This window comes from Leguminivora glycinivorella, chromosome 19, assembly GCF_023078275.1.
Source record: "Leguminivora glycinivorella isolate SPB_JAAS2020 chromosome 19, LegGlyc_1.1, whole genome shotgun sequence".
NCBI lineage: Eukaryota > Metazoa > Arthropoda > Insecta > Lepidoptera > Tortricidae > Leguminivora > Leguminivora glycinivorella.
The window spans coordinates 7388985-7402607 of NC_062989.1; the positions used below are offsets into that span (position 1 = coordinate 7388985).

At 39.5% G+C, this 13623-nt stretch overlaps 2 protein-coding genes across 2 annotated transcripts in view; one reads left to right on the top strand and one right to left on the bottom strand.

The window, feature by feature from the left end:
• LOC125236514 (flotillin-2) overlaps nucleotides 1-13623 on the bottom strand; it is a 490988-nt gene that overhangs the window by 292627 nt on the left and 184738 nt on the right.
• Nucleotides 5657-11878, top strand: LOC125236512 (glucose dehydrogenase [FAD, quinone]). Its single transcript, XM_048143335.1, is given in 5 exon segments — nucleotides 5657-6262; nucleotides 7368-7513; nucleotides 9865-9940; nucleotides 9943-10401; nucleotides 10404-11878. Coding segments are annotated over 5 exon segments (1851 nt in total). The 5' UTR covers nucleotides 5657-6009; the 3' UTR covers nucleotides 11321-11878.

Below are 13623 nucleotides of genomic sequence, written 5' to 3' on the forward strand. Positions count from 1 at the left end.
TACATATTAAACTGACCTCCAACGTTTCAAGGACGGCGTTGTCCCCGTGGTCTCGGAGAAGACTGGCTTGAAATGACATCAACACCTTCTGACAGCCGCGCGAGTTTTTCGAACTACCCGCACTTGGTTTTGATTGTCAACTTGAACTGTTTGCGCACTAGGGATGTTACTCTGTCGACATACAACACTGACGATATTTGATTTAACGACTGTCGATATTATTTTCGGCTTACACTTATTAATGACAGGATTCCATGTGGATGAGATCCTAAAACCTTCGTCCCGATTGAAATTGCGATGTTTTTTGATTTCAATGGCTTCACGCACTTTTCTACTGTAGAAATGGCGTTCCGTGGAAAGGACTTTAGGGTCATGTAGTTCGATCCAGTGGCTTAAATAATGATGTGTAATAATCGTGAAAGTTTAAATCAACAGATCATGTTAGTGAGATCGCAACATGAATAGGCCATACAATAAAGTAATGCTAAATCACACAGTGTTGCAATATCTTAATTGTAATGAATTCATAACAATTGTTTATGGTTGCTCAAACTTTACGACACATTCGTATTATTGAACACAATGAAAACAATAGAAGAACTTGAGTGTTTGTTCTAGGCTTTTGTGATACTTTGCTTGACTGGGTTTTTAGTAGAGATGGGCCGAATATTCGGTAAATATTCGGTATTCGGCATATTCGGCAAGTTTTTCAATGTTCGTATTCGGCCGAATAATTCGGTTGCATTGCCGAATATTTACCGAATAAACAAAGTAAATAACTAATGAAGATCTTATGTATTCCATTGGATAATAAGCTCCTATTTTAGTAGGTTTCTAAGGAACTACTAAAAAGAGATAATTACCTACCTATGCGTCAAAATATAAATAGAATTGTTTTGTAAAAAAGTTGAAAAAACCGTAGTTTAAAAGTTGAGAAGAATTCAGAGTTGTTTTAACTAAGTTTTGTTATCCACTAAATCATAAGAAGAGAACATATGTAGTTCTAGTCACATATGTAACCATTATCAATCATTTAATAGTTTTAATCTTAACATATGCTTTCTAAATATGGCGTAACCGAATATTCGGCCGAATGTTCGGTTCGGTAAGAGCTAAACCGAATGTTCGGCCGAATATTCGTATTCGGCAAAGTCCATATTCGGCCCATCTCTAGTTTCTAGTATTTGTTGATGTGTAGCGAGATTATTGCTTGACATCACAGATGTCATATATACCATAGATCAAGCAAACGTATCTACTTAGCGTGTCAAATGAACTCAGTGAAATCCACTGAGTTGTCCGTCTTTACTCGCAGCTTGCAGCTTTCGGGCGTCAATTTTTGTAAGTTGAAGTCAACCAAAACATAAAAAATGGCTCGTTACGTGATATTCAATTGCAACAACACAAAAATTATGAACAATCAAGAGCCTGAGACATATTTAAAATTACAGGCAAGAATCAACTTCAGTACAAAATTTGACACGCTCGGCCCCTATACAAATATATGAATTTGTTTCTTCTATCTAAATTAAGTTCTGTGCTTGACATGGTGTTATGAACTGTGAAAATTAGTATTAAGTACCTACTTGTGTAGTTTACAAGTTAAATATCGTCAAAACATCGTAAGGAAACCGGACTAATTCCAATAAGGCCTAGTTATCGGGTTAGAAGGTCAGGTGGCAGTCACTTTCGTAAAACTAGTGCCTACGCCAAATCTTGGAATTAGTTGTCAAAGCGGACCGCAGGCTCCCATAAGCCGTGGCAAAATACCGGAATTGATATTCGGGATGGGATAACGCAAGAAGGATGATGTTACCTACTAAATCTATAGGATGTCAATACAGCAAAATCTGAAGTACAGTATATATGCGTCAACATACTTAACCATATTATCCATTTAGAATGAAATGTGTATTATTTTAGTAACTTATTTTATATTGAATTTGACATTGAATTTTGTGATAATGATAAGTAATGAATAATAATGTATTTTTAGTGTTAATGTGACTAGTATATAAGCGCTTTGGTTAACACTGTAATGCTTATGTATGCTAAAATAAATGAAATGAAATGAAATTATCAAAAACACAGACACGAGTTCAAGTTACATAATAGACAAATGTTTGAAAATTGTTGACTCACTTGTACTTTTAAAATGAACTATAAACCTACGTCACAATGTATACTTTTGAGCGGAAGTATTAAAAGGTTATTAAGTCCTTTCTCGAAGTGTGTCTTAAAATAAAGCACACAGATTGAACTAAATTACTGCCATGCTCTGATAACCGTCTGACAAAGGTGTACTAAATTGCCGAAATAACCTCGATATTTGGAGTTATTGTTTTGGACAAATATTAAGGTGCATTGTCGGCTAATTCTTATAGTTTAAGGAAAAAACTCACAATTTTTTTATAAAACCCTTAGCTATAAAATTAGTGAAAGCGTTTATCGAAGAAAATCGAAGTGAACCACCTAGTACATAACTGCATTCATTCTCAAGTTCATAAAAAATTAAAATTGTTTATTGAGGCAAAAACATTACAACCACAAGGTCCACAAGGGTTAAAATAGTGGTTCCCAAACTAGGCCGAGCCTGTATCTTAGAGGAGCAATAGAGAGGTCGTGAGTAGCAGTTGTAGTAGTAGGTAGTAAGTAGTATTATAAAATTAAAACGGGACTTAATCGCGTAAAACTTACGTTTTATATTTAACCAGACGTTTCGGACATGACATTACGTTCGTGGTCACGGGTAGACTGGCTGGGAGATGTATCAACATCTTCTAGCTGTACGAGTTTTTCGAACTACCCGCACTTGATTGTCATCAGTCACTTTTACGCTAGGGTTGCCACTCTACCTACATACACTCACACACACACTCACACTCACACACTCACGACATCCGATGGTATGGGACGGGAAGTTTTCTCACGTTTACACTTGCTATTAATCACTGGATTCCACGAAGATGAAATCCCTTGCCCATCATTTTGATTGAAATTACGATGTTTCCTGATTTCAATCGCTTCACGTACTTTCCTGCTATAGTAAAGACGTTCAGTTGAAAGGACTTTGGGATTATGCAGTTCAATCCAGTGGTTTGGTCCTGACTCTAGCAAATGCTCGGCAACCGCAGACTTATTTATTTGTCGTTTTTAAGTCCCGTTTTAATTTAATAATATGAGTGAAGATCGTGTTAGTTTAAATCAATATAGGTAGTAGTAGTTTTACAACATTGTAACCAGGAACTCCAGTAAGTAGTACGTAACTTATAACTTAAATACTAGCTTTGGCCCGCGGCTTCGTTCGCCTTAGAAAGAGATAAAAAGTAGCCTACGTCACTTACCTCAAGTTGAAGGGATGGTTCAACAACTATCTCCACTAAAAAAACACGTCAAGTTGTCGCTCCGTTTTACCGTGAAAGACGGACAAACAAACAGACACACACACTTTCCCATTTATAATATTAGAATTTAGTATGGATGTATCTCGTAAACAACAGACTAATAGGTAATATTGATAGGAAATCAGCAGCCTAATAACATTCAGAACACTTTCACGATCTGGGGGTAATGTCTAGAATTAGATCATATCTTCCGCGCGGCTCGGAAATGGACCATTCACTCTTTGTACAGTCGTGACGAGTAGACAATTGTGGTCTATAGCGGCGCCACCTGTATTTGATGATGTTAAGCCGGTTGCTGTCAGGTGACTCGTAAAAATGCTCTAAATCGTGTTCGCTCGATATAACTACTAGCCAAAGTTTACCTTACATTTTAGGCTGGCCGCATTGACCAGGGTCAGTGTCATCACCATCATATCAGCCCTTTATTGACCATTGCTAATCATAGGCCTCTCTTCTAGTAGGCTTGAGTCCTTGAGTAACCCGCTGGATAGCAAACCCCTTCCCCCTTTAGCAATCCTTGATACGATCACTAGCCAACCCTATAGTCACAATAAGTCTATATAAGGTGCCTTGGAAACAACATACCTAGAAGTACTTATGGTATAGAGGTAAATACGCGTGGCGCGCTACTTGCGGTAGATGCTCTGAGATGCTAAGTTTCAATACTTTAAATCACATACATTATATTCTAAGCGTTTTTATTATTATAAATGAAAATATTGATAACACATTTCCGATCGCGATTGTACTATATCTATGTATACTCAATACCTATAGAAAATATACTAGGAAGTAGATGCATATTGCACGTTGTAGATACATGATTCAATAGATCAATGAGTTTACTAGAGATTCAACGTACTTCGAAAGCCTTCGGTAGTTATCGTTATATATCGGTTATTTTTAACCAAGACCTTTACATAGTACCTGCAAGGTACTCTTTGACCGAGTTAAAGATTCAGTATGTACAGGTACCTAACTATTTGTATAAGGGAACAGATGACATCAATTTAAATTACAATTAGAGGTTTGAAGAACCTTCAATAATCTATTATACTTACATAGATAGTTTCATTCACGAAGACGTATGATTTGGATTTATATTGATGGACCATAAAGGGTTAGATTAGACACAATCTATATGTCTATCTGTATCGATATACATAAATAGGTAACTAGGCATTTATAACATCTTTAGACCTAGAGTTGTACCAAGCATTAGCAAACTAAGTGTTAAAGTTACCTACTGTGGTAATGTCAAATTTTCAATGGAGGTATGTCGATTCGATTACAATGACATCTCCATATTTGTTCCATGCAAATCACTCAAAAGTTAACTTAGATCTCATGTGTCATAACATAATGGGTAGGTATGACATAATTTATTAACAAAATACCAGCTTCTGTATACAAATCATCTGCAAGTAACTGTTAAAGAACGATAAACGCCCATTTATTCACCATAAACTTTCCACAACAAATAAAACCGAAATTATGCAAGGTTAGCCAACAAAGAAAACTTATTAAATAACTGACAGGTGAATGAGTTGTCAATTTCCGAACACAAAACCACTTACGGTATTAAAATGGCGGCGGCGCGACGGCTCAATACATTTCCTTACCTGTAAAAGACAAATTATATTAGCTCGTTGGGCAACAATACAAAGCTGAGCATGCATTCAAGCGAGCAAAATGTTTATTGGTTCAGTTACGACAGGTTATGTTATAGTGGTTAGGAAAATAAAGGAATAACTATGTAAATAGTCGGTTATTATAGGCGGAAGTTAGCTGCTAGTTAGGCCTGCTTAGTAGGTACAGTCACGTCTATATATTTCTGTACATATCGAAACGTATTAAGTACTGGGGAAGAAGATTCAAAATTTAATACAGGTGTATAGATTATGTAGCTGAACGTACCTCATGTTTTACGCTGTAAATTATAAAAGGTTTTAGCTTAGAGTCAGACAGATAAGTTTCAGTAATTTTGAAGGCGATAGAAGAATGTTATTTGAAATTCATATTATGTATATTGATATTTAAAATAACACTTGCACAGACTTGCAGGGCACAGACTGCCTTCTGAATCGCTGCAGAGTTGGTTCTCCCTGACTCAATTTTTTTATTTCTCTTTTTATAAACAATATTCGATTTCTTGTATATTTTTGATCAGCACCATGTAGATACGGTATCCATAATAAGTACTCCTTTTATATTCATTATAATAACCAACAACTAACACATTCCAGGTTCGAGAGACGAGCAGCACAAGCAACCAGTTCGATGTGGTCTAACATGGTCGTTCCCCGTCGTCCGTCTACCAGCTACAAACCAATGAGAAGAAGCAAACCTCCAGACAAGCACCTAACACTAGCAAACCTTCATCCAATGTGACTACGTCAACTAAAAAGGAGAAAGAAAAACAAACTGGCTGACAAGAAAAAAACGTACAGGTTTCAACACTTCATCGACTAAAAATACAAAAATAAACTGGCTGACAATAAAAAGAAGCTACAGGACTATCTTTGTCCGATGTGACTTCATAAAGCGCCTTAAAAATAAAAAGAACTGGTTGAAGATATTTAAGCAATAGCGTTCCAAATTCAAAATGGGCGTTCAAGTGCTTCTAGCTTCAACGGCCTTGAAGACGGTGAGCGTGACGGGTCTGTGGTTGATTCCTCTTTTACTGGGCGCGCTGACTTACCATAACTACAGTGCATATGATCCGGAGTCGAGAGTGGTGGACAAGGAACCGAAGAGGGAGTATGACTTCATTGTGGTTGGGGGCGGGTCGGCGGGCGCCGTCGTCGCTAACAGACTGTCGGAGATCAAGAATTGGAACACGCTCTTGTTGGAAACGGGTAAGGTTTTGTTCAATTGTTTTTAACGTAACAGACAGGGCTTTTTTATTTTATTTACATAAGGGTTGTTAGACGATGCACAGGGCTTAACACGGGACTCTAAACATGGAGAAATAACCATGACAAAGATGCCATATATTTAGAGTTCTATAATTTCTCAGGTTAAATTAAGTGGCATATATTGATATATCCGTGACCTCTGCAATAATTGCAGATTTACGTGACGTAAATCATTGTCACATAAATCTTATAAAATGTATACATACGAGTATTATAACAAAAAAACTTCCCATGGCACACTTTTTATATTAAACACTATTATGTTGGAATATCTCATAAAGGGGTATGATGTGTGTCAATGTACCCGGAACGAGTGACAAGTTACCCAATGATAATTAAACAAAATTAACCTACCTAACAAATAATTACTTTAAACATGTTGCAAAAATACCATAAAAGGCAACTTGTATAAATCGTTATCAGATAAATAACCCTGGTCCAAGTTGTTTTTACCGATCCGGAAGTATTTCCATCCGGTAGTATTGAGGCTTTCAATTTCGCTACCACTTGCGATTATGTGAATAATAAAACATTAATAAGCTGTTTGTTTGCATATTGATTAGGTATTCAGGTGACCTGTATTGGTTTAAAAAAATAATTATTTTATTCATTATTTCAAGTAGGATAAGTAGTAATCTCGGCTCTTTATTTGGGTTCATAAATTAATATTTTTAGTAAAGGTAACAAAACATTTATTCCAGTAAATTGCTTTTAAATGGGTTTATAACTTTGTCCTTTGTTTTAACGCTCCGTAAAAACAAACAAACCGAAATTTCTAAAATTACCAACTGTTCTCATTGTACTGTTATAGTACTGCTATAGTACATACTGTTATAAGTCATAGGTCATCTTATTATTGTCGACAGGTTTCGATAGTGATAGTGTACTATTCTATAAAATATAGACACAGTTTTACGGTATCATCTCATCTGAGTTGAAAACACTAAATTATTAATTACAAAAAAAAAACGACAAAAACTCTGCTTAAAGTTGATAAAACCATGGATTGGTGCCTCAATCACAGTGTCTGACCGTACCATTCCAGGTCCCGACGAGAACGAGATCACCGACGTGCCCTCCCTGGCGGGCTACCTGCAGCTGACCAAGCTGGACTGGCAGTACAAGACCGAGCCCACCGCGCACGCCTGCCTCGGCTTCAAGAAACGACGGTGTAGCTGGCCCCGCGGCAAGGTAACATTACTCCAGACTGCTACAGTCTGCTGCAGGTGGCTACAGACTGGCAGTACAAGACCGAGCCCACAGCGCACGCCTGCCTCGGCTTCAAGAAACGACGGTGTAGCTGGCCCCGCGGCAAGGTAACATTACTCCAGACCGCTACAGTCTGCTGCAGATGGCTACAGACTGGCAGTACAAGACCGAGCCCACCGCGCACGCCTGCCTCGGCTTCAAGAAACGACGGTGTAGCTGGCCCCGCGGCAAGGTAACATTACTCCAGACTGCTACAGTCTGCTGCAGGTGGCTACAGACTGGCGGTACAAGACCGAGCCCACCGCGCACGCCTGCCTCGGCTTCAAGAAACGACGGTGCAGTTGGCCCCGCGGCAAGGTAACATTACTCCAGACTGCTACAGTCTGCTGCAGGTGGCTACAGACTGGCAGTACAAGACCGAGCCCACCGCGCACGCCTGCCTCGGCTTCAAGAAACGCCGCTGCAGCTGGCCCCGCGGCAAGGTAACATTACTCCAGACTGCTACAGTCTGCTGCAGGTGGCTACAGACTGGCAGTACAAGACCGAGCCCACCGCGCACGCCTGCCTCGGCTTCAAGAAACGACGGTGTAGCTGGCCCCGCGGCAAGGTAACATTACTCCAGACTGCTACAGTCTGCTGCAGGTGGCTACAGACTGGCAGTACAAGACCGAGCCCACCGCGCACGCCTGCCTCGGCTTCAAGAAACGACGATGTAGCTGCCCCGCGGCAAGGTAACATTACTCCATGGCTACAGCTTTGGCAGTACTAGACCAAGCCACAGAACTGCCTCGGTTTCAAGAAACGACGGTGTAGCTAGCCCCGCGGCAAGGTAACATTACTCCAGACTGCTACATCCTACAGACTGCTACAGTCTGCTGCAGGTGGTTACAGACAGGCAGTACAAGACCGAGCCCACCGCGCACGCCTGCCTCGGCTTCAAGAAACGACGGTGTAGCTGCCCCGCGGCAAGGTAACATTACTCCATGGCTACAGCTTTGGCAGTACTAGACCAAGCCACAGAACTGCCTCGGTTTTAAGAAACGACGGTGTATAGCTGGCCCCGCGGCAAGGTAACATTACTCCAGACTGCTACAGCCTACAGACTGCTACAGTCTGCTGCAGGTGGTTACAGACTGGCAGTACAAGACCGAGCCCACCGCGCACGCCTGCCTCGGCTTCAAGAAACGCCGCTGCAGCTGGCCCCGCGGCAAGGTAACATTACTCCATGGCTACAGCTTTGGCAGTACTAGACCGAGCCACAGACTGGGGGCTATCGCGTATGAATTTGCCACTAGAGGCGCTGTTGTCGCATGAGGTCCAAAAAGCTACTACTACTACAGGTTTTGGCGGGCTTCGTGACAATTACAATTTCTTTAATTTACCTGTTGAAAAGCGATCTCCTTCGTGAAATTATCGCAAATATGGATTATTTGGCGATGAATATGAACGGTTTGAAAGCAGAATTAAGAAAAAGAGGCGTAAAAATATGATGCTAAGTTATTTATAATTAATAATCTAGATATTATTTATAATTAATTCATGGGATCCAATCTAATAAATCGCCTTTAATTTTGACAGCTATATCTCTGGACCTTACACAACAGTGGCGCCAACTGATGAGCAAAAAACCGATTGTCCATATTGCCTCGGCTTCCAACAGAGGTCCGAACAGAGTGTAATGAGAAGTGATAACAAACTATTCAGACAGCAAACTATTAGTGCGACAGACGCATTGATTAGCGTTTCTTTCGCTATTACGAAGCGTAAAGATTTGGACTGGTGTACTTAATAAGTGGTACTAAATCCAGTTAGTGTATTTGGGCTATACCAAAATGTATTTACCATGCCAATATTCTACGCTATACAATAATATTTCATAATTCACTCTACGAACCCGCTTGCGCCGTTCTTGGTTTAATAATCCGTTAGACTTAGGTATGATTTATAGACCTTTTGAAAAAAAAAAAAAATAAGGACCTCCATTACATCACATCATTCAGTTTTCCAAGTAAAAGACATCAACGCATAACAATCTCGGCATAACATGTACCTAATATATAAATTGAAATTAAAAACTCGTGAGTAATCGAAACAACTATTTTTAAATAAAGCCATAGATTAATGTTTTTCAATATTATTATCGTAAAATTCGTAATACGTCCAACCAGCGCGCTGCAGCGCCCTCTCTCGATTTGTATATTTATTTCTTACTGAGCGCCGCGCGCATAGTACTACTAGTGTCGTAGCTCTAATTCGATTCTTACACATCAGTGCAAAGGCTTACCGCTAGATGGCATGAAACACAAAATCATTAACATTTATTTTTGTTACAGGTGCTTGGCGGTTCCAGTGTTCTCAACTACATGATATACGTACGAGGCAACCGATATGACTTCGACCAATGGGAACAAACGGGAACCCAGGATGGGGCTACCGGGACGTCTTGAAATACTTTATCAAATCAGAAGACAACAGAAACCCTTACTTAGCTAAGAGCCCATACCACGGGCGGGGAGGATACCTCACAGTTCAAGAAGCTCCTTGGAGGACACCCTTAGTCGCAGCTTTTGTAGAAGCTGGGGTTGAAATCGGGTATGAGAACAGGGATATCAATGGAGAGTATCAAACAGGATTCATGATCGCCCAGGGCACGATACGTCGCGGATCCCGCTGCAGTACCGCCAAAGCATTTTTGCGACCAGTCAGAACTCGAAGAAACTTAGACATTTCCTTAAACTCCCAAGCAACTAGAATCTTAATCCATCCAGTGACAATGAAGGCGTACGGTGTTGAGTATGTGAAACACGGCATGAGGAGAGTTGTTTACGCCAGAAAAGAAGTAATCTTATCGGCCGGCGCCATCAACAGTCCCAGCTGCTTATGTTGTCCGGAATAGGTCCTAAAGAACATTTAAAAGACGTCGGAATTAAAGTCTTGAAAGATTTGCCGGTCGGTGAAAATCTGCAAGACCATGTTGGTGTAGGAGGATTAACATTTCTAGTCGATAAACCTGTTGCGATCGTCCAGAATCGCTTCGAGGCTTTCCCCGTTACCATGAACTACGTTGTCAACGAGAGAGGTCCCATGACGACTCTAGGAGGCTTAGAAGGGATCGCTTTTGTTAATACAAAGTATGCGAACAGTTCTGGACTATGGCCCGATATTCAGTTCCACATGGCGCCAGCGTCCTTCTCGTCTGACAATGGACAAATAGTCAGAAAGATCTTAGGTCTCACGGATGAGATTTATAATACTGTCTACAAGCCTATAGCCAATAAGGATGCTTGGACTATTATGCCTTTGCTGCTGAGGCCGAACACACGAGGTTACGTGCGATTAAGGAGCTCCAACCCATTTCATTATCCTATAATGAACCCCCGTTACCATGAGGATCCATTAGACGTGGCGCGCCTCGTAGAAGGAATCAAAATAGCTGTGCAAGTGGCAGAAGCCTCACCTTTCAAACAGTTCGGTAACAGGCTATACATGAAGCCACTGCCGAGCTGTAAGCACTTTAAATTTATGTCTGATGAATATATAGAGTGTCAAGTGAGGCATATATCTATGACGATATACCATCAGAGTGGGACGGCTAAGATGGGGCCTTCGTGGGACCCTGAGGCGGTGGTGGATCCTCACCTGAGGGTGCATGGTGTCGAAGGCCTGAGGGTGATAGACGCCAGTATAATGCCGACGATTGTGAGCGGCAACACCAACGCTGCAGTCATTATGATAGGGGAGAAAGGGGCTGATTTGATAAAGCAAGACTGGCTTAGTAAGAGTCGATGACATTAGTTGTATGTTTAGGTATAATAATAATGTCAACTAGTTACCAATAGAATATAGATTTTTAAATACAAAATGCCAATTTTAGACGTTATATAATACAAACAAACGCATGTATTTTTTATATATTTACATATACTGAAGAGTTACCTTGTCAAACCTTATGTGTATATAATGTGAAATGCTTATTTATGTTTGTATACGTTTGTAAAATTATGTAAATAATGTAAATATGTTTCTTGTGTTTATACTTTTTCTTAAAGATGATTATTCTTAATATTTAAATGAATATTTAAGCGTATAATGTATCGTACTGGTAACAAACAAGTACTGACGTAGGCGTATGCTTGTTACTATGTACTTGTCAAACCAAAAAGTACTTGTTAAGTAAATGTACATAAATCGGATATAAGTACAGGGTGTAACAAAGGTAATGGGGACCTGTCTGTGTAGGGCACTTTTGATATCGTGTTCTGCTTACTAACAATTAAAATTAAAATTTTGAATAAACCCCCGACCGCGACCTAGTGGACCGATTTTTATGAAACATGGCTAAGAACACTCCCGACTAACTCAGCTTTCAGACAAAAAAAACTAAATCAAAATCGGTTCATCCGTTCGAGAGCTACGATGCCATAGACAGACACACACACACAGACAGACAGACAAACAGACAGACAGACAGACAGACAGACATACACACAGACAGGCACATCAAACTTATAACACCCCTTCGTTTTTGCGTCGGGGGTTAAAAAATAAAAATATTATTTCCAGGACTTGCAAGCATCTAATTGAACTCGTACCTAATTACAACCTTGTCATTTTGAATATTGAGTTTATTTGCTTACTGCGATTACCTGTCCAATTTGAAGTTTACTGTGACAAAGCTTTAAAGTGTTTTACAGTGACATCTTAGCTGTCTATTGGTAAACCTTATGTCGTTGCAGTAACGTACACAAATAAATAGTCTTATGGTTTATGATGGTAGTTAGCAATTATTTTATTGAGTGTAGAGCTAAAAGTCAAGTAGAGCTGTACAGAAAATTAAAAATTCAATTAAAAAAAAAGTAACGATCAGATTAAAAGATGAATACTCTAGATGAGTTTAAAAAAATAAAAATCAGTTGGGGTGTCTGAGGTTTTGAGTGATACCGGAAACACCGTGTATAGATATAACCACAAAATTAAAATTTTGAAAAACCCCCGACTGCGACATAGTGGACCGATTTTCATGAAACATGGCTAAGAACACTCCCGACTAACTCAGCTTTCAGTCAAAAAAAAAACCGGCCAAGTGCGAGTCGGACTCGCGCACCGAGGGTTCCGTACAAACCTGCAAGGTTTTCGGAATTTTTCCTTTATGTGTGCTATACTTAAAACGTTGCTTCATGCCAAATTTCAAGATTCTAGGTCGACTGGAAGTACCCTTTAGGTTTTGATTCCCTTGCGAGTACTTGCGAGTTTCAAAATATGCAGCTTAAATTGCTGTTTCTTTTGATTGCGTTGACATAGAAGTTTGATTTTGTTACAGCTTATAGTATTTTATGCAACTGGTGGTTAAAAGAGGTCAAAAAAGGTGAGTGGCGTGGGTAACAATTTGAGGCGAAGCCGAAAATTGTTAATAAAGACGCCACGAGCATTTTTTGACTCAGTTAAACACCGTTGCATACAATACTTTTTCTACGACCAAGCACTTATTTTGAAAGAAAATTATAAATTCAACAAATACCTACTTTCAGTCATCTTAGTTATCTAGGTGGTCCGCCTACCATTTTGAATATGCAGTTTACTCAAACTGCATATTCAAAATGGTAATGGTGGCAAACATGAAAATAAAACTGTCTATGGTATGGTTCTTTGAAGCCTGGCCACTAAGACGAATCGAGCCGAGTTGAATCGAGTTCTATACATTTGAATGCGATTCGACGCGTCGCCAATGAACGCAGCAGAAAACGAAGGAGTCTCGACTCTGCGAATTGGTTTGTTAAGTTGGTAGCAATGTATTTACTGAACTGTAAAACAGCTATATCGTGCGACTGCTACTAAATGTTTTCAGGGTATAGACTAGATAGACTTGTCCTGACATCTTTTATGTAGGGTTTTAACGTTCTATGCACGACCTTGTAACTCACGAATAACAGTACGGGAGTAGAAAAAAGGTATTATAGACCTGAGTATTTGGTATGAATTTCAATTTAATACCTCTACGCGTTTATGAGGAAATGGGTAGTAAGGTTAAAATTATTAAAAAAAAATATATTATGTGATGTAACTAAAAATTTATGGTTTTCGTAATTTTTCCT